Source organism: Pipistrellus hanaki (assembly GCF_964339955.1).
Source record: "Pipistrellus hanaki genome assembly, chromosome: X".
NCBI classification, from domain to species: domain Eukaryota; kingdom Metazoa; phylum Chordata; class Mammalia; order Chiroptera; family Vespertilionidae; genus Pipistrellus; species Pipistrellus hanaki.
In genome coordinates this window covers 70,970,376-70,990,026 of record NC_140524.1, presented here as the reverse complement: position 1 = coordinate 70,990,026, position 19,651 = coordinate 70,970,376, and the positions used below count along the sequence as shown (strand labels likewise).

Sequence of the window (19,651 nt, the reverse complement as noted above, 5' to 3'; positions counted from 1 at the left end):
GAATTGAGAGGGATAGAGAGTTAGAAACATCAATGAGAGAGAAACATCGATCAGCTGCCTCCTGCACACCCCCCACTGGGGATGTGCCCGCAACCAAGGTACATGCCCTTGAACGGAATCGAACCTGGGATCTTTTAGTCCGCAGGCCAACGCTCTCTCCACTGAGCCAAACCGGTTTCGGCATGCCTGGCATATATTAAAAGCTCAATAAATGTTTGCTGAATGAACAATTTTTGTAGATAGTCTCTCTGATCAGTTCTGTGTTTAGTCTGGCAATCGGATGATGGGGACCGAACCCACAACCTTGGTATATCAGGACAATGCTCTAACCAACTGAGCTACCCAGCCAGGGCAGAGAGCAGGGGGCCTTCAGAAAGGGAGGCCAGTTGGTGGATCCTAGTAAGAATCATGACTAGAGGGAATGAAAGGCTGATTTAGCACAGTGGTTGTGCTCATGAAAAGGACACTGCTGGGAGAAACATCACAGAAAGTAGAGTTGATTGGATTTTCAGAGTAAGAGAGAGGGAGGAATTGGAGATGACTTTGGGATTTCAAGTCTGGGTGACTGCAAGGGTGATGATACCATTAACTGCGATAGGGAACACAGAAAGGGAAACAGATTAAGGGGAAGATGAGGAGTTTGAAGCTAGTATTGTTCCTCCATTTCCAGAATCAACTTCTAAGTCAGACCACCTCACCAGTCTCAACAGGGACCCAGATCAGTCAGTAGCTAAGGATTAATATTCTGGTTTGGATTAGATCAGAGGAAAGACAGTTATATATCCTGTTTCCCCAAAAATAAGACAGTGTCTAATATTAATTTTTGCTCCCAAAGATGCGCTAGGTCTTATTTCAGGGGATGTCTTATTTTTCCATGAAGAAGAATACGGTACACATTTATTGTTAAATGAAAATAAAGGAAATTTATTACCTGTATATGGTACTGTAGTACGGTAGTTGTCAACACAAACCAGACAAACTGTGAATCCTACAGTATCAAGAATTTACTCATTTATTCAATGACAATCGTCATCATCTTCTGGAACATCATCATAACAATCCAATTCCTGAATTTCCTGGTGAATTTCTTGTGACTCCATTTCTTTCAGAAACAGTGGACCAAATCTCTCATGTTTAGCCTAGCGGGGGGGGGGGGGGGGCGCTTATTTTCAGGGGGATGCCTTATATTTCACTCAGAAGGAAACCCTCTAAGTAGGTCTTATTTTCGGAGGATGTCTTATTTTCGGGGAAACACGGTATGTGCCCACAGGAGTCAAGACTGTATTTTCCATCCAGCCAAGACAGTAGAGCTTTGACAGTGGATTCAGGGTGGCTGAGCCAAAGAAGGAGCACGGCGTAGGGTGGGAAAGAGGTTCAGACCTTCTACCATATAGGGTAAAATTATTTCAATGAGAAGGCAGTTGGGAATGGTAGTGGTGGTGGAAATAAGATCCTTATCAGGATCTAGGTGGTCTAAGGATTCTTGAGTTTGTGACAATACTGTAAACCCAGCCCACTTAACACCACTTCACAGCCCGGTGGTGCTACACCTACAGATTAGATCAACACCAAATCTCCCAGAAGATTTAGCCTGTGTCACAGCACACTTTTGCCACACCCTCTGTAAAGCCCTGGTTTCTAAGGTTCTTTCCACCGGAAGCTATGACAAAAGGAAATGTATGGGTGGGGAGGGGTAATGGGTGAGGGGCCCAGGTTCCTGACACAGTACACCCAAGGAACGAAGAGCAAGAGTGCCATGTTGAAGCGACCATTGCCACTCAGATTCCTGTTATTTCTGCAGCTGCCTCTGTTGGGGATGGGACTGAACCCAACAGTCCTCACGCCCACTGGGAATGAAGACATCAGAGCTGGTGGGAAACCTGGGACTGGAAGGGGTTGGTGAGAGCGGATGCTGTGGGAAGGGGCTATACAGAAATTTGGAACCTGCCACTGAACATAACAAGGATGCAGGCAGAATTTAAGGGCACTGTGGGGAGGGGGGGGAGGAAGGGTTCCCTGCCTCGTGGTGTTTCTTCTGATTATCATTTCTTCTCTTCCCCTCTCCCACTTCATTTTCTCTCTAACCTTAGAGGTTCAGTGTTTTGTATTCAATGTCGAGTATATAAATTGCACTTGGAACAGCAGCTCTGAGCCTCAGCCCACCAACCTGACTCTGCACTATTGGTATGAGAAAGAAAGAGGGGATAGCATAAGGGAGGAAGAGGAGGTGGGCTAGATGTGAGAGACAGTATGGGAACCAAAAAGAGGGTGGCCAGCATTCCAGGCTCCCCATTGTTTTTCCATGGGGTAAGTCATAAGTCAGTTCAGGGAGGAGGCTGGGCTGTGGATGTCTGTAGTACCCAAGTTTACCCCACCATTCCTCTTCCAACCCTTCTCTAGGTATAAGAACTCTGGTCATAATGTCCAGGAGTGTGGCCACTATCTGTACACTTCAGAGATCACTTCTGGTTGTTGGTTGGGAAAAGAGGAAATCAATCTCTACCAAACATTCTTTGTCCAGCTCCAGGATCCACAGGAACCTAGGAGGAAGACCAAAAAGGAGCTAAGACTGCAGGATTTGGGTAATTTGGAAATGGCTCAAGAGTCCAGGGATATTGTGGGGCATAGGGGTATATGGAGCAGTGTTCTTTTTTTTTTTTAATATATTTTATTGATTTTTCACAGAGAGGAAGAGAGAGGGATAGAGAGTTAGAAACATCGATGAGAGAGAATCATCAATCAGCTGCCTCTTGCACACCCCCTACTGGGGATGTGCCCGCAACCAAGGTACATGCCCTTGACCGGAATCGAACCCGGGACCTTTCTGTCCGCAGGCCGACGCTCTATCCACTGAGCCAAACTGGTCCCGGCTGGAGCAGTGTTCTTTATGGTGTTCTTTCCCCATAAGGATACCTGCTAAGAAAGGAAGTGGTGAGGGTTTGGGATGGTGAATGGAGGAGGGATCAGTAGCACTACCTTCAGGATCCTGACTTGTCTAGGCCAGGAGAATGATCACACTCACACACATATCTCCAGTGATTCCCTGGGCTCCGAAGAACCTAACACTTCACAACCTGAGTGAATCCCAGATAGAACTGAGGTGGAGCAACACATACTTGGACCACTGTTTGGAGCACCTGGTGCAGTACAGGAGTGACCGGGACCACAGCTGGACTGTGAGTGACTAGGGATATGAACGTAGCAGCTAAGACAAAGCAAGTGGGGATAGACTCAACCAGACAGGAGGGCTTGATCTCCTGTTCTTGCTTTCCGGTGCCTCTGACTACCCTCTGCCTTCCTCCAAATCCTTTCCCTATCTATTATCACCAATGAGTTGTCATTAGGATTTTCCTACCTGTACTATTCCCAGTACCAGACAGACAAGTAAACCAAAGGAAGTCTTTAAGGGGATGTGGAGAGAGGCATTAGATTATAGTCAGTGAAGGGGGCAGTGTAGCTTGAATAGTCAAGAGAGGAGGGAGGAGGAGAATCCAAGATGGATGCTCGGGTAGGTAACTAGCCGCAGCCGCACACAACAATTTTAATAAATACAACTAAAATATAAAATGGACATTACCCAGAACTACAGGAAAGTCGACTGACTGGAAATCCTACAACAAGAAGCAAGGAGAAAACCAGAAGGAAGCACGGAGGAGCTGTAAAAGCCTAAGGTACGGAGACACGCGGCGCACGCGGAGAGGACGGAGCCGGAGAGGAGGGAGGCCGAGTGCCTGGCGGGCATTCCCTAGCGGAAAGGAGATAAAACTCCGACTGTGCTGGGCCCCCGACTGCTCTGAACCCCAGTTCTGGGCCAGACCCCGGGGACTCAGGCTCAGCCATAGGGAGCTGGGCTGTAAGTCGGAACCCCGGGGAAGCGGAGAAAGGAGGTCCCGGAGGCGCACTCACTGCCCCCAGAGAAGGGACGGCCGGCTGTGCCGCGGGATTGCCCTGGCCGGAAGGAGACTGGGGCTCCAGACTGCTGTGAACGCCACCTCCAACTCCACTTCCAACTGAACTGAACCCCAGTTTCGGGCCCATTGCGGGAGAGCTTACACTGTTTGGTAGCAGGCGAAAATCGAGGGCACCTTTCTCTCAGAGGCGCTTGCAACAAGTACTGAAGGACCCTGAGTCTCAGGAGTCGCATAGGGCGGGGCTGACGGAAGCCGAGGCTGTAGGCTCCACCCTGAAACGCCGCCCCATGAGGAAAGCTGCCTGCGAAAATGCCTAAACCAAATAGATCACAAAGGAAAGAAATGGAGGACAAAAAGCGACTGGATATAGAGTTCAAAACCACACTTATAGGGTTTTTCAAGAGACTCCTAGAAAAGGCCGATAAAATAAATGAGACCTATGAGGATATGAAAAGGGATCAACAAGAAATGCTAAGGGATCAACAAGAAATAAAGAATACATTGTCTGAAATAAAAAATATTCTACAGAGTCCTAAAAACAGAAGGGAAGATCGCAAGAATCAAGTCAAAGATTTGGAACATAAAGAGCCAGAAGACACTCCTCCACAGAAGCTAGAAGGCAAGAGAATCCAGAAAATTGAAGATAATGTAAGAAACCTCTGGGACAACTTCAAACGATCCAACATCAGAATCATGGGGGTCCCAGAAGATGAGAGAGAGCAAGATATCGAAAACATACTGAAAGAAATAGTGACAGAAAACTTCCCCCACCTGGGGAAAGAATTGGACTTACAAGTCCAGGAAGCACACAGAACTCCAAATAAGAGGAATCCAAAGAGGACCACACCAAGACAAATCATAATTAAGATTCCAAGAGCAAAGGACAAAGAGAGAATATTAAAAGCAGCAAGAGCTAAGCAGGTGGTTACCTATAAAGGAGCACCTATACGATTGTCAGCTGATTTCTCAACAGAAACCATGCAGGCCAGACGGGAATGGCAAGAAATATTCAAGGTGATGAATAGCAAGAACCTACAGCCAAAAATACTCTACCCAGCAAAGCTATCACTCAGAATCGAAGGTCAGATAAAGAGCTTCACTAATAAAAAAAAGCTAAAGGAGTTCATCACCACCAAACCAGAATTATATGAATTGCTGAAGGGGGTTCTTTCAGAAGAGAAAGTAAATAAAGATAAAAATATGAACAACAAATACGTAACTATCAACAAGTGAATCTAAAAACCAAGGAAATTAAAAAAAAAAATCTGATGAACAATATTAACTGTTGAATATAATAGAATCAGAGGTATGGAAGGGGAGTGAACTGATGATTCTTGGGGAAAAGGGGACAGGGGAATGTGGGAAGAGACTGAACATAAACTGTGCACCTATGGATGAGGACAATGGGGGTTGGGGAAAGGGCAGAGGGTGGGGTGGGAAGGGGGCGGAAAAGGAACACTTGTAATAATATGAACAATAAAAATTTATTAAAAAAAAAAAAAAAAAAAAAAAAAAAAAAAAAAAAAAAGAGAGGAGGGAGGGACTGGGAAGAACCAGATGACAGGGGGGAGAGGCAGCAGTTTTAAAAAATGTTTTTATTGTTTTTGTGTGTGTGTGTGTGTGTGTGTGTGTGTGTGTTTGTTTGTTTGTTTTTGTTTTTTTTTTTAGAGAGAGAGGAAGGGAGAGGGATAGAGAGATAGAAACATCAATCGGCTGCCCCTTGCATGCTCCCTACTGGAATTTGAGCCTGCAACCAGGGCATGTGCCATGACCAGGAATCGAACCCATGACCTCTTGGTTCATAGGTTGACACTTAACCACTGAGCAACACCAGCTGGGAGAGGGTAGCAGTTTTAATGTTCCCTTCTTTTATAGACACCCATCTTACTCTCACCCTCTTTCTCCCTAAGGAACAATCAGTAGACCAAAGACGTAGTTTCTCCTTGCCTAGTGTGGATGGGCAGAAACTCTACACGTTTCGTGTTCGGAGTCGCCATAACCCACTCTGTGGCAGTGCTCAGCATTGGAGTGAATGGAGCCACCTGATCCACTGGGGCAGCCATATTTCAAAGGGTAAAATGGACCTAATGCCTCACCCTGACCCATGAGTTCAGCACCCCAACCTTCCTAGCACCACTGTCTTTTGTTCTATCTCCCTATCTGTAAGCTCCCAAATTTGGTGGCCCATCTCCCCTCACTGTTCAACTCCAACCCCCAGGAAGCAGGGTTTTTCTGTGTAGGGTTGGGTCGATGTGCTGTTAGACTAGAGCAGTGGTTGGCAAACTGCGGCTCGCGAGCCACATGCGGCTCTTTGGCCCTTGAGTGTGGCTCTTCCACAAAATACCACATGTGGGAGCACACATACAATGCAATTGAAACTTCGTGGCCCATGTGCAGAAGTCGGCTTTCGGCTCTCAAAAGAAATTTCAGTCATTGTACTGTTGATATTTGGCTCTGTTGATTAATGAGTTTGCCGGCCACTAGACTAGAGGGATGGAGTGAGAAGAAGGCCAAGGAGTGCTCAAGGGGAGATAGAATGTATAAACTATCTCCACAGCATTGCCAGGAAGGCTGCATAGTGAAGATGGCTTTGGAACCAGCCCAATCTTGGGTTTAAACCTGCCTCTGCCACTTACTGCCTCTTTGATCTTGGGCACATCACTAACCTCTTCGATTGTCTTTCCTTGTCTATAAAATGGAGATACTAATTGGTCCCTTCTCTCAGAAGTTGTGAGGATTAATTATACTGAAAGTGTCTAGCACAGTGTCTGGCACCTAGTTGGGGCTCCATCGATGTTGTCTTGTTGTAGGGGCGTGACAAGTATTAGGGCCCTTTTCCTCTCCTCTTCTCCATAGAATCCATAGAGACCCCGTCATTGTTTGCACTGGAAGCCGTGCTCATCCCCCTTGGTTCCATGGGATTGATTATTAGCCTCATCTGTGTGTACTGCTGGCTGGAACGGTGAGACTTCTGGAATCCCAGAAAAAAAAGAGGTGGGGGTGGCTGGGAATAGTAGAAGAGGCTTATTACAAGGTCTATAGAAGAAGAAGGCATGAGGGGTCACCCAAGCGGGCATAGTGATGGAACAAAGCTGCAGTCACATAGAACAGAGAATCTCTCTATTCTATATGGCAGAATTGGGAGGAAAGGGCAATAAAAGAGCATCACCAATGTGTTCCTGCTCTCTCTTTCTCCCCCTACCCCAGGACCATGCCCCGAATTCCTACCCTCAAGAGCCTGGAGGATCTGGTTACAGAATACCACGGGAACTTTTCGGTGAGAACATGGTCATAGGCAGACTGCAGTCTGTCAACTGCCCACTTCCTGCAGCAAGACAAAGTATGGAGGGCAGAGGGGAGGAAAGGGGGCCATGCACTAACTGTCAGGATGTGGCCAACCAATTGGGGGATGGGGCAGATGGAGAGAGACACACAGAAGAAAACTGATTACAGATTGGTTGAGGCATATGGAAACAGTGATATTGGGAGCCCAGGAGTCTGTGTGTCCCTTCCTTAATCATAGTGGTACAGAAGTGAGAGTTCCCTTGGCACAGAGCTTGGGTCTTTTACTTCCTGCTCCTAATTGACCCCTGACCTGGAGATATCTGTCTTTAGGCCTGGAGTGGTGTGTCTAAGGGACTGGCGGAGAGCCTGCAGCCAGACTACAGCGAAAGGCTCTGCCACGTCAGTGAGATTCCCCCAAAAGGCGTTGCTCTAGGGGAGGGGCCTGGAGGCTCCCCTTACAGCCACCATAGTCCCTTCTGGGATCCACCATGTTACACCCTGAAACCTGAGCCCTGAGCCCTGATACCCTGGCAGAACCCCAGGGTCCTGTAGCCCTAAATTGTACTAACTTCCCCTCATCCAACCAGCCTAGGCCCAATGCTCCCCCTACCCCAACTGTGGCTGATTTTGAATTGTTTGCCCCTACAACTGCCCCCTCATTTAATATCTCCTCCTTAAGAATTGTCCCATTGCCCAACCAGTGTGGCTCAGTGGTTGAGCTTCAACCTATGACCCAGGACATCAAGGTTTGATTCTGGTCAGAGCACAAGCACAGATTGTGGGCTGGATCCCCAGTAGGGGGCATGCAGGAGGCAGCCGATCAATTATTCTTTCTCAATATTGATGTTTTTATCCATCTTTCCCATTCTCTCTGAAATCTATTAAAAATATATTTAAAAAGGAATTGCCCATTTGCCCTGTACAAGTTTGTCATCTCTCTCGATCCAAAATTCCTCTTCCTAGAATTCTTTCTCCCTCCCTCCCAACCTTCTTCTTTCCATCTACCCTTCAGTTGTTCCCAAATCAATGATAAATAAAGTTTCTGTTGATAATCATCATGACTGTGTTGTTTGGGCAGGGAGCAGGGGAAATGTGAGGTATAGTAAGGATGAGGGGCATAGTGCTGATGGTAGGGAAAATGAGTAGAATCCTGCTGTGGAAGCAGTTGTACTACAAATTAACTAGAAAAAGTACTTTTCCAGAAACTTAATTTTTCTCTAAGGTATCCTTCTGAGGTCCAGTTTAGTTAGATTTACCATGTTGCCTCCATTCCCAACAAATCTACAGACCTCACCTAGGTTCTTCTCCCCTTATCCTTACTCCACCTTCTGTCACCCATACCACTTCTGACCTCATAATCCCTCAACTGCAGCCTCAAGCCCCACCCTTCAGGCCCCACCCCTAGCGATGTTGGTTATCCACAACTACCAATAGCTCTCTCCTGTCTGCCTGTTCTGGGCTTCCTCAGGCAATGTAATCCATCTGCCTCTCTAGTCCCCTATCCCCTATCCTCTGTCCCCTGTCCCTATGGATCCCCCAAGGCCTCCAGAACACCCTCCATCTTCATGACTCATCAGGCCTCTCTGAAGAGTGAGCTCTTGAGACTATGTTCATCTACATCAAACATGGAGGTGAGGGGCATCATGGAGTTGGAGTCTGTATGTAGGGCTGGGAAGGTTTGAGGGCAGTGGAGATCACAGAGACATATAACCAGAGAAGGGTCACACGCCCCATCCCATCTCTTCCTAGATAATCAGAATTTCCTTGCCAGTATCAATTGTGCTGTCCACCGGTTGCTGCATTACACCCGCATTAAAGTGGGGTTGACTAAAACAGGTGAGGAGTTTGGGAAGGGGTCTAACGGCCAAAGGTTAAAAGTAGTGGTCATTTCTGGCCTCCAAGGCCTCCTTCTGGCAAGAAGAGAGCTCCTTGATTCCCTACAGCTTCTTCCAACCTATTTTGGATGGGATCATTGGTCCCTTTTGCCCTTATTCTACTTCCTGAGCTGCCCCAATTGCCCCTCTGGCCTCCCTCCAGACACCATTGATTTGTGTGATGAAACGGGAACAATGAAGTTGTTTTTCCTGATGAAGATCCCTGGAGACTATGCCAGCAAATTCCTTACACCTCGAAGCACCTACTACGTTTGTAAGGTGGCACGTGGGACACCAGGTAGAGGCTTGGGGGGCATTCCCCAGAGATAGAACAAGGCTCTCAGGATGGATTGTAGAACTTGTCCTTAAAATAGGATGCCCTCATCCAGATCCAATTGACTATCTCTAATCAGCCTAGGACGGTCATTGCCTGTGACAATAGGTTAGGTTCACATATATTATACCTCCCCCCACCTTACCTTATCCTAGGGATGGATCTGAGAGGAGGAAATAAGGTAAACCAGCTCAAGATAGTGTTGAGTGTTAGGGTCCTACAATCTTGGGCTTTGGAAGGGTGGAGACTGGATAACAGAGGCTGGGGATAGCACACTGCTGTATTTACAGGAACTCAACTTGCGAATGCCTACCTAGCCTTTGTGCCCCTCCTGAAGACTCCAGATCACACACTACTTGGTAAGAAGCATGTGAAGAAAGTAGGAACTTGGAGAGTACTGCACATAGCTGGTGATGGAGAATATAGGGTGGGACTGGTGTCATGCAGCAAGTATGATCACAGTATCCTAGGAAAAGGGGAATAGGATCTAGATCCACTTTAGAAGGGATGCTTAGCTCAAACCTCTATCTTTCTCTTCATCCTTTTCTCTTGGAGCTTAGGCACCTTCAGATCACTCTTCACACTAACTTTAGGTTGGGTTTCTCCAAATGATCATTTGAATGATGGGATGAATGGGATGGGTAGGTAAAGTATCTAGTCAGAAGTAGGGGTGCCTTTTCCTGGTTTCTAGACGCCTTGCGCACACAATGTGACATGCTGGAGAAGAGCAGACTGAAAATGCTTAGACTCCAAGAAGCCAAGAAAGCCGTTAAAATTGATTCTTCTGTGAGCCTTCCAGTAAGATTCCCCAAATCTGCTCTGTCCCTGCACCCCTCTATCCCCACCAGCCAACAAGGCTCTCCACGATGGCCCTCTGGGATAAATTTCTTTTTAAAAAAAAAAATATTTTTATTTATTTCAGAAAGGGAGAGGAGATGAGATGAAAGAGAATCATTGATTGGCTGCCTCCTGCACCTACACCCCTCCCTACCCCACCCTCACCCCCGCCGGGGACCAAGCCCACAGCATGTGCCCTTGACTGGGATTGAACCTGGAACCCTTCAGTCTGCAGGCCAATGCTCTATCCACTGAGCCAAACCAGTTAGGGCTAAATTTCCTTTCCAAATCCAACATCCATGGCCAAGACCTGCCTTCCACCTCTTTTGTCCTGCCCGTGGCCTAGTTTGTACAAGATTTCCTTCCGAACTGAACTTCTTTATCTAACTGACCCTTTTCCTTTCCAGTCCAAATCAGGTGATGACAAGAGTCGCAAGCTCCCTCGAAAGGGTCCGTCCCAAAAGACCAAGGCAGGCTTACTCAGTAAGAAGGGAAAACAGCAGACTAAAAAAATAAAGTGACCATGTGAGAGCAGAAACACTAGGTATGAAATTACTGGCGTTAATGTGAGGTTCCGTTTTCAAGAGACTCCTCCCAGTACCTGCAGGGAGGCTTAAGTATGCCCCAGGCAGCATGGAGGCTCTGAGAGTGAGCAGGAAGGCTGGGGTGTGCACTTGGGTGGTGGTGAGGAAAGACTCTGAAGTCTAGTCAATGAGCCTTTTTCAGCCAGGACTACCAGAGGACGCCTATCACAGCCTGCTCAGGTTAGGTTGCTGATGGGCCACTTCCCTCCCCCCCTCCCCCAGCCCCCCTCTCCCCCAGCCGAAATTCCCCCACCCCCACCTCTCAGCTTCTGGACAGTCCCCAAACCATTGCTTTCCCCTCTCCCTCTCCTTTGTCTGAGGGGGACAACAGGCAGCAGAAACCAGAGCTGGTTATAGTCATTTATTGAATTTATTCATTTATTGATTTGACACACTTCCCCACTCCAATCTAGCACATGATACAATCTGGGTAAGCCAGGCGCTGACACAGGAAATGATGGGAACCCACAGCAGGGGTGGGGGAGGGAACAATGCAAAGGGGACTGGGGGAGGGGCTGCTTGGGGGCTGGGGTGGAGGAGCCCCAGATGGCCTCCCTGGCAGGTGGTGGTAAACCTGATCCACATTCCCCTACATCCCTGCTCATTTCCCAGACCCTCAGCCAAGCTTCCCAGCTCCCCCTTCCCTGTTCCACCCCTCCTCCTGCCTGCCACCACACACACTTCCACATAACCCCTGTAGTCAGGCAAGGGAAAGAAGGGCAGCAACAGCTGTCAGGGGCCTTGAACAGGGAGGTCTCTGTGCCTAACTTTACCACCCTAAATCCTTCCCCCCTTCTCTTCCCCCTCCGGCCCCCCTTCCCAGGCCACAAACTAATTCCAGGCCTTCAATGTACTCTCCCACTGTAGCACTAACCCACAGTGGGTCACGGAGAGTGTGGCTGCATCCCAACAGCACACACTCCTAGGCACAAGGTGGTAGAATGTGGGGTGGGGTGGGGGTGGGGAGCTGGCTTAGCTTTTTCGTTAGGGAAAGCCTGAGATATTTTTGCACCGACCATGTTCTAGATCTGGTCTACATGGGAGTAATTCCCCTTGCTCAGTACTGCTTCCCACTGCTGCTCTCCTGCTGGTGTACCCCTTCCCCATGTTTCCCCAAGTAATGTCTGTAGTGTTTTCAACATGTCACAATGACAAAGCCTTAAGAAAAAAAAAAAAAAAGCATTCTTCATCACTAGCACCTTGCCACTGTTAAAAAAACCTCTATATTTGTGTTTATAGATCTTTAAAGTTTATATAAAGCCTTTCTGTTATCTGAAGTCCCCCTAAGGGTCATTTGGCCTGGTGAGCCACTTTAGTGCTGAGACCCTGGCCCTCCCAGGTCCTAACTACTCCCCCCCCCAAAGGCCGAAGAGGCCGCTGCATAAAAACCCCAGGCTCAACCTAGCCTGGACCAACTCAGATAAGACACTACAAAAAATCCTGCTCCCAAAGGCAGGGGTAAGGCCACTGGTGACTTCATATTTCCAACAGCATAGCCCGCCCCTGCTACAAAACCTAGGGGGTGGGATTAGGGGGAGCCAAGGATGGCTCCCAAGAAGGTGCCTTACCCCCTAATTGGCACAGTGAGAAAAAAAGCCCTCCTTTTCCCTCCCCCCATAGTTCCCATATTGGGCAGCTTTATCTTTATAATTTCCTCAACCCCCGTGTGAGTAGACCCCACCCTAGCTCCAAATCAGGGCCCCAAATTCCCGGTGTGGGGCCAAGGATCAAAAGTGGATACGGGCACCCCTAACTCCACCTCTGAAGCAGGGGACAAAGCTTCCAGCAATGGCTCAGAGATCTGTGGGAAGAAAAAATGAAAGACAAGGTAAGAGGCTCATCTGGGGCATGAGCACATTCCACCATCATGATCCACAACAAGGGAAACAGAGGCAGCCGTCTGCCACCACTCCTGTGCTATGTGGTAGGGGTGAGCACTGCTGAGGGGCCTGGAAGTCCCATCTAGAGATTCTGCCACCCTAATACAACATCCTCCCTCCAATTCCCCAGGAGCTCCTCCTACCCCCTGTTCTAATCTCCCTCTCCCTTGCTCAGATTGTGGAGGTAACTCGGCACCTAGGAGTAGGCGGAGGTTGTGGGCAGTACCTGGCTCGAAGTTGAAGTCCAGTCCCTCTTCCCCATCCATGAGGTCACTGATGATGTTATCCATGTCACACTCCAGGTTCTCCAGATACATATCAAGATCGAGATCCTGAGGCATTCTGGCTTGGCTTGTAGCTTCAGTAGAGGGTGTAAGCATAGGAGTCCCCAGGGTCTTGGGGATGGGAGCACCCACCATGACTGGAGGCGGTGCTATCATCGGAAGAGGGGGAATCAGACTGCTGGGGCCCGGAGCCTCTGGAGGCTTGGGACACAGGCCAATTCCTGTGGCTACCTTACTGGAGGAAGGTATGCCTCCCAACAACAGAAGCGTGGGAGCCTGCGACAAAATGGGATCTACCTGGGTCATGAGGACGCTGGCAGCGGGTGGTGGTGTATCAGAGGTGAGCAGGGCCTCCAGAGACTGGGAGCTTGAGAAGCACCCTTCTCCTGCTGACAGGGGCCCCTCTGCTGGGCTGAAGAGGGAGGTGCTGTATGCGTGTAAGGGGCCCGTAACCCCAGGATGCTGCAAAGAGAAGCCAGAGAGACTACTCCGAGATAGCAGGGAATGGGAAGATGTTATATTGAGCCCATCTAACAGCTCTAGATCTTCCTTCAGGGTGGGAGGGACACCCCCTGCATAGCTGCTGACCGAGGCTGGCATTTCCTCTCCTGCCAGCACCTCAGACTCCGGCCCCAGCGGAGAGAGCCGGGTACTGACAGTGCTGGCATTTGAACTGCTTCGTGGACGGAAGGTGGTCCACACATCAGCTTCCTCGCGGTTTCGAGGGCAAGGGCTGCCTGACCACTTGGCAAAGTGGCCAACAGGGCTCTTTGGAGTGGCACCTTCGGGTGGAGCTGGCAACACAACTGGTTTCTTCTTGGGTGCCTTGCTGCGGCCCCGGAGCAGCTTGCTGCTGCTATCCATGGAGGCTGCCCTGCGGCGTGGTGCCTTGCCGCTCTTGCCTCCCTCGGGGTTCAGCATCCACCAAGAGCTCTTGCCGGTAGCCTCATTGTGAACCTTGATGAACTTGCTGTGCAGGGACAGGTTGTGGCGGATCGAGTTCTGGAGAGGACACAGGCAGCAGGAAAGGGGTATGAGTGGTGTGTAGGGAAGGTCAGTGGCCCACAGTCCAGTCTGAAAGGATGCTGGGACACAGCTGCACATGGAGACTCAAAGCTAGTCAGATACAGGGGGAGAGCAGGCAAAGATAGGGGTGGGGGTTGGGAAGGAGACCACACACAGTTCCCACCCAGAAGACAAGCTGCTCAGCCTCAGCTCCAGACTTCTCTGCACAGGGGCACCAGAGACAAGCTGATTAACAACCTACTGCAGAGGGAAGGGCACCCACCCTAGAAAAGCTCAGAGCATTAAACTCCTCTCAAGTCTCTGGCAGGGGGGGGGGGGCTGTCTGGGGCTGAAGGAAACCAGGGAGAGACACTCCTGGTTCAGCAAGAACTAGGCTCAGATGGGAAAGAGCATTCCACAGCTCCACCCCTTTCCTTGAGTGCAGGCTTGGGTGGAGTTTACAGGATAGTGGCGCAACATCAGCCCAGGACTGACCCACCCTGTCCTGAGCCAGTTCTCTCATCAGGCTAAGGGGCTGGAATCTCAGCACAGCTGGCGCTCCACTCCCCATGGGGCATTTGGGCCCCAGCTCTCCAGAGGATTTGAAGATTCCTTGTTTCTGATTTCTCCCGATTCACAGACACACACCCTCAACTATATCTGGGCCAAGCTTCTCACTGTGCTTCAAATACATAAGGTACACTCCTCTCTCCTTCTCCTGGGAAAGTGCTCCCCTCTAAATTCTACTGGTTCATCCAGTCCAAGCCTAAGTCTCCTCTCTTTTATAAAGTGACTGCTTGACTCCTGCTGCCCAGTTTCTTACAGAGTATTTTAAATCTCTTCCATACAATTTTGACCAACTGTGTTCTTTACAGTTTCACAGAATTAGTCTCATAAAGTGTAAGCGCCCAGGACACAGATCATGTCATCTAGTCAGGCAGCACCCCGTCAGTAGTGCCCCTCCCCCTTACTGCCAAGCTCCCAGTACATACTCAGCCTCCTGGTACAGAATCAATCATTTCTTGCCTGATCAGTGGGTAGCCCCCAGGTGATGGCAAAGCTCCCCTTAAGGCTCTGTTGGTTGTTGAGTGCCTTGGTTATTAGAAGCTACATGTTCTCCCTTTCTCTCTCTCTCTGCTGATATTCTGCTAGAGATAAGTTTTGTGTGTTTTTTCCCCAGGGGCCCAGGGAATGGAGATTGGCAGATTCTTGCGCCCCTAGAGCAGCTTACTTCTACTGGTTGCCCCAGGTTGGTAAGCCATCCTTTTGTGCTTCCCCCAACTCCCTTCTCTTTCCTACCTCTTTCCCCCAACTTCTCCTCAGGAATGTGTGTATTAAGATCTCAGACCTTAGGGAGATTTGACCTCCCACATGAAGCTCTTCAGTATTTAGAAACTCAGGAGAAGCCCAGAAGGGCTTGGAGCAACTAGGAGGCTGAGACTAGTGAGAAATCACTTCGTGTGTTTCAGACTGCTCTAGATAAGGAGACCCTTTGCCTGGAGAAAGATGCTTAAGTAGTTTCTTGTTCCAGGGGTATCCAGCTAAAGAACTTCTTGTCTCTCTGAGACCCTAGAGTAATGCCACTTCAACTACTCTGGCTACACACTTGTCCATCCAAGCTGTGCTCTTAGTAACTGAGTGACTTGTGGCGCCATGATTTCTCCTCATTTCAGCCTCTAACTCTGGGTCTACTGAGAAGACCCTTTCCTTTCCCTACTATATAGGACCCGATTCTTCATCCCCTCCTCTTTCGGTCTTGGAACTAGTACATCACATTGTACAGCCACCTACCTAGAGAGGTCAGCTCCCTAAGAGCCTATTATTCTTACCTGTTGGAAGGGGGTTACAACTGCTAATTGCTCCCCAAGTCACCTCCACTAAGCTTTCTTGTTCTAAGTGGGTGCCGCCCCCTGGTGGGGTGGTAGTAACCTGGGCAAGTCATCAGTTAAGCCAGTTCAGGCCTAAGGTCCCCTTGGAGTAGGGTTGGAGGTGGGGACTGGGGACTTGAGGCCCCAGGCTCAGTGTGATTTGGCTTTGCCATCATTGCAATGAAGAGAATTTGGCAGCATGGACTAGCAGCAAGAACATACGATTTAGAGTTAGATCTGAGTTCAAGACCTTATTCTACTGATATTAGGGAATTTCCAAATCTTTCTAAACTTTTGTTTCCTAATATGTGAAATGTGGAATCTCAGAATTGCTGTGAAGGTTAATAAAATAAAAAAATTTTAAAAACCACTTTGTAAACTAAAAGCCCTGTATAAGTGTAAATTACAAGGATGGACTACACTCCCACGGCATAACTAATAACTCATGGTTATTTCTTCTACCCTGAAAAATGAACCTAAGAGAAAAGAAAAACAGCTGTGTAGGCTAGATCCAAGGAGGGGAGCTCTTTATGAGCTGAGGCTGTGGTGTGGCAGTCTACCCAGAACTAGTGCCAAGGGTCTCAGTCAGCTGTCCCATTTCTGTCCTACTGAACCCTTAGAGCTACTGCAGATCTGATCCTGCAATCTCTTATACCTAAGGAAAGACTCTTCTTTCAACCCTCTATACTTCCTTGTATGCTGACTTTACCACGTATGGGCGTACAAAACATTAATAGGGCTGAAGCTCCCCGATTTTGTGATTAGAGCCCCATATTTCTCGAGACAAGTTTTCAGAGCATCTATCGAGATCTTTCCTCACAGTTTCTTCATGGAAAGCCAAAGGAATGGCTGATCTTGTGCTCTAAAGTCACAGCCCTCTCTCTCTTTTTTTCTTCATGAATCACCCCCCCTGCCCCCCCCCGCCTCCCCCCCGCCCCCCAACTTGGATAGCCCCTTACTAGGAAGAATTTATTGGCATTATCAAGTAAATTGAGACAGGCAGCAGTTCACAGTCCTTTTTTTCTTAGTGGATAAGGTCAGCTACCTTACCCCATGAATACCACCCTTTTTACCTTTTGCCAACTTCACTCCGTCTTCTTGGGTAGAGGAGTTCTAGAACAGAACCTCTACACTGAGGTGCTGGGAGACAAGCAGGGAATCCAAGTAATCCCACAGGAATGGGAGAAAAGGTGTTGGGGTGGGAGGTGGGGACAGAGGGAAGGCTAGGTTTATGTGGAGAACCCACCCAGCTCCTGCAGTACATAGGATAAAGACTTCTCTGTGGGAATAAATAAGTATTTGGGGCAGCCCGAGCCAACACTTGTGCTGGGAGTGTTGAACAGTGAGCAGAGAATTCAATTTTCTCCAGGGCAAAGACAGTGCCTTATTAATCATCTGATCATGCATATACTATGTCCTAAGTAAATGTTTGTCTAATTTACTATTGAAGATGGATCTCTGGGGTGGGGATGAGTAAAAGGGGGTCCCAGAATAGCAGTAAGGAGGTAGGGGGCCCAGGGGCAGATGGTATTGGGAGGGGGGAAAGGGGATCAGAGTTACCTTCCATCCTGCTGAGCTGTTGCTGTCACCCTTGTCCTTGAAGTAGGGCACAGTGCGGACCATCCACTCATAGATCTGGGCGAGTGTCAGTCGCTTCTCCGGGGCACTTTCAATGGCCTGGCTGATGAGCTCTGCATACGACTGGTTTCCCCAGGCATTCCGGCGGGAGCCTCCCTTCCGAGGACCTGTGACAGCCCCCAGGATCCCGGGCTGGGGGCCCCCTGCCGGCTCTGGGAGCCGGGGGGGCAACAGGATTGGCTCTGTTGGCCCCTCCGTGTGTACCTTCTCTCCCAGACCTGGATCCACCTCGGGCGGCTCGGGCGGCTGAGTAGCAAGCTCTGGTCGGGGAAGGGGCCAGGTGCAGGAGCGGGGACGGCTCTGGGGTTCGAAGTCGGGATCGAGGTCTATGATCGCGGCAGCCTCTGTGGCTGAATTCTCATTCTCTGGATCCATACGTGGAGCTGGACCTCTGTCGCTCAGCGTTCAGAGCAGCCTGCCAGAGTCCCTCACGATGCCTCCCCCCAGGGGGGGAGCACCCAGGGCCAGGAGGCACATTCCTGCCAGTCCTCGGAAAGTCTCGAACTCCCCCCGCTCGCCCCCGGACCCTAGCTCCCCAGGCTGTCCCTTCCACACAACTCTGATTCTCTTCAGGACTACAGCCTGCAGTCTCGGGGCTCTTTCCGAGACACCACCTGTACTCTCCGCCTAGCGAACACTTTTTCTCAAATCTCTCTCAGCTTCCTGGTCTTTTAAACCTGAGGCTCCGTAGCCCCTCACACGTTGCGCTCCCATCAGCGAACGTCTCTTTAGCTGCAGTTCCCACCCCCTTTTAAGTTGCTGCCCACCCCCGCCCCCCTCCACACGCACACACTCCTCCCAAATTTTCTCCACCCTGATCACTGCCTCCCCCCGCCCCGCTCCCGCGTCACTTGCCCCTCCCCGGACTCTCCCTCCACTCTCTCTTCCCTTCCCTCCACTCTTAAGACAGTCTACGCCCCAGCCTCTCTTATTCCAGAACCAATTCCCTTACCAACCCTCCCACCCCCCCACCCCCCGGGTTTCCCTTTTGTTTTGCTCCGAGCTGCAGCCCCAGCCTGACGTCTCTGTTTACCACTCGCCGGAGCAGCCATCTGCGCATGCACCTAAAGAGCCAGTTGGGAAACCGAGTTCTTCAGTCGTGCCACCCTGCACGGACGTGAGGACTGCATTTCCCGTCGTGCCTCGCGTCCAAGAGCCGATAAGGGTGGCAGTGGAGCGGCGTGGCAGGATATCTGGAAGTGGGATCTTATGGAAGGTGGTTGCGGACTCTTTCTTTTCTAGAAAAAAATTTTTTTTTACCCTCTTTCCAGCCCTTTCCTTGTGATTCGGTGTCACCTAGGTGACCGTGTTGAGAGTTAAGAAAGGGCAAAAGGAAAAAATTTCAGTTAAGAAAGGGCAAAAGGAAAAAATGCTAAGAGGCAGAAAACTGAGAAGCAAGAAGCTAAGAACGGATTAGGAAGCAGATGTTAACGCCTGTTGGGGAATTGGGTGACGAGCTTATGTAACTTAACCAAAAGGTTAGCTGATGATAATGTCTCCCTTATCCCTCCTAATCCCCCTTCATACTGATATTATGGTCTCTGACCAGTTTTCTCCATTGGCTCTTCTGGCCTCCCCGTTAATGTTGATATTCTCCAGGTTCCAATTTTTGGCAGCTTCACTTCTCATCCAACAGGTCCCAAACTGAACTCATTTATCTGTTTCTGCACCTACACTCTTATACCCTGGCTACCCTTATCTCTAAATCTGGTTAATGGTTATCGTCACAGCAGAAAAATATTTGAGTGAAACTTAGTGTGATAAACACCTGTGTGATGTTTTGAACATTTCTGGAAAAACATTATGAAGTAACTTAGAAGAGTGTACCCCATAGATAAGGACTTGGTTTGAACTTACTTTGGTCGAAAACATGTTTTAAGTTTATGCCTGTGGCACGTTGATAGAAACTTGTTTTGCACCCTAATTGATAAGCACCTGGACTGCCGTGGGTAAACAACCTGGCTATATAATGGGGACCCAAACCAGAGACGATGAATCGACTGACAGTCTGCACTTGCTCTGCCTCCTGTTCCATGCCAAACGATGGCTAATAGCCTTGATCTAGCCACGATTTAAGAGTCGAGGAGGTCTCTGGTGGTAAAAGCCGACCCGATTTTTACCAGCCATCAGATGGTGCCACAGCTACCTTCA

General features: G+C 49.2%; 3 protein-coding genes across 5 annotated transcripts; 2 read left to right on the top strand and 1 right to left on the bottom strand.

The window, feature by feature from the left end:
- Positions 1 to 1,730: 1,730 nt before the first annotated feature.
- On the top strand, positions 1,731 to 8,250 carry IL2RG (interleukin 2 receptor subunit gamma; the record flags this gene model as incomplete). Of its 3 annotated transcripts, none has more annotated exons than XM_084869709.1 (8): positions 1,731 to 1,871; positions 2,091 to 2,184; positions 2,401 to 2,582; positions 3,037 to 3,176; positions 5,822 to 5,984; positions 6,768 to 6,873; positions 7,119 to 7,188; positions 7,527 to 8,250. In XM_084869709.1, the coding sequence occupies 8 exons, from the start codon at positions 1,757 to 1,759 to the stop codon at positions 7,710 to 7,712; spliced, it is 1,056 nt and encodes a 351-aa protein (XP_084725835.1). In that variant the 3' UTR covers positions 7,713 to 8,250. The 3 variants fall into 3 exon arrangements, with proteins under 3 accessions (XP_084725835.1, XP_084725836.1, XP_084725837.1); XM_084869710.1 differs by having other exon boundaries at positions 1,737 to 1,899; XM_084869711.1 differs by having other exon boundaries at positions 1,757 to 1,895.
- Positions 8,251 to 8,486: 236 nt separating this feature from the next.
- On the top strand, positions 8,487 to 10,916 carry LOC311614838 (uncharacterized protein CXorf65 homolog). Its single transcript, XM_084869959.1, has 6 exons — positions 8,487 to 8,827; positions 8,946 to 9,032; positions 9,234 to 9,368; positions 9,695 to 9,763; positions 10,096 to 10,202; positions 10,649 to 10,916. The coding sequence occupies exons 1-6, from the start codon at positions 8,803 to 8,805 to the stop codon at positions 10,760 to 10,762; spliced, it is 537 nt and encodes a 178-aa protein (XP_084726085.1). The 5' UTR covers positions 8,487 to 8,802; the 3' UTR covers positions 10,763 to 10,916.
- Positions 10,917 to 11,171: 255 nt separating this feature from the next.
- On the bottom strand, positions 11,172 to 18,492 carry FOXO4 (forkhead box O4). Its single transcript, XM_084869662.1, has 3 exons — positions 17,423 to 18,492; positions 12,932 to 13,991; positions 11,172 to 12,626 (listed from the first exon to the last, which is right to left on the bottom strand). The coding sequence occupies exons 1-3, from the start codon at positions 17,873 to 17,875 to the stop codon at positions 12,619 to 12,621; spliced, it is 1,521 nt and encodes a 506-aa protein (XP_084725788.1). The 5' UTR covers positions 17,876 to 18,492; the 3' UTR covers positions 11,172 to 12,618.
- Positions 18,493 to 19,651: the final 1,159 nt, after the last annotated feature.

Coding starts and splice junctions, on each gene's coding strand:
- LOC311614838 (XM_084869959.1), top strand. CDS start 8,803: ATGTTCATCTACATCAAACATGGAG. Junction 8,828..8,945: donor CATCTACATCAAACATGGAG/GTGAGGGGCATC, acceptor ATCTCTTCCTAG/ATAATCAGAATTTCCTTGCC. Junction 9,764..10,095: donor TCCAGATCACACACTACTTG/GTAAGAAGCATG, acceptor CCTGGTTTCTAG/ACGCCTTGCGCACACAATGT.
- FOXO4 (XM_084869662.1), bottom strand. CDS start 17,875: ATGGATCCAGAGAATGAGAATTCAGCCACAGAGGCTGCCGCGATCATA. Junction 13,992..17,422: donor ACAGCTCAGCAGGATGGAAG/GTAACTCTGATC, acceptor TGTCCTCTCCAG/AACTCGATCCGCCACAACCT.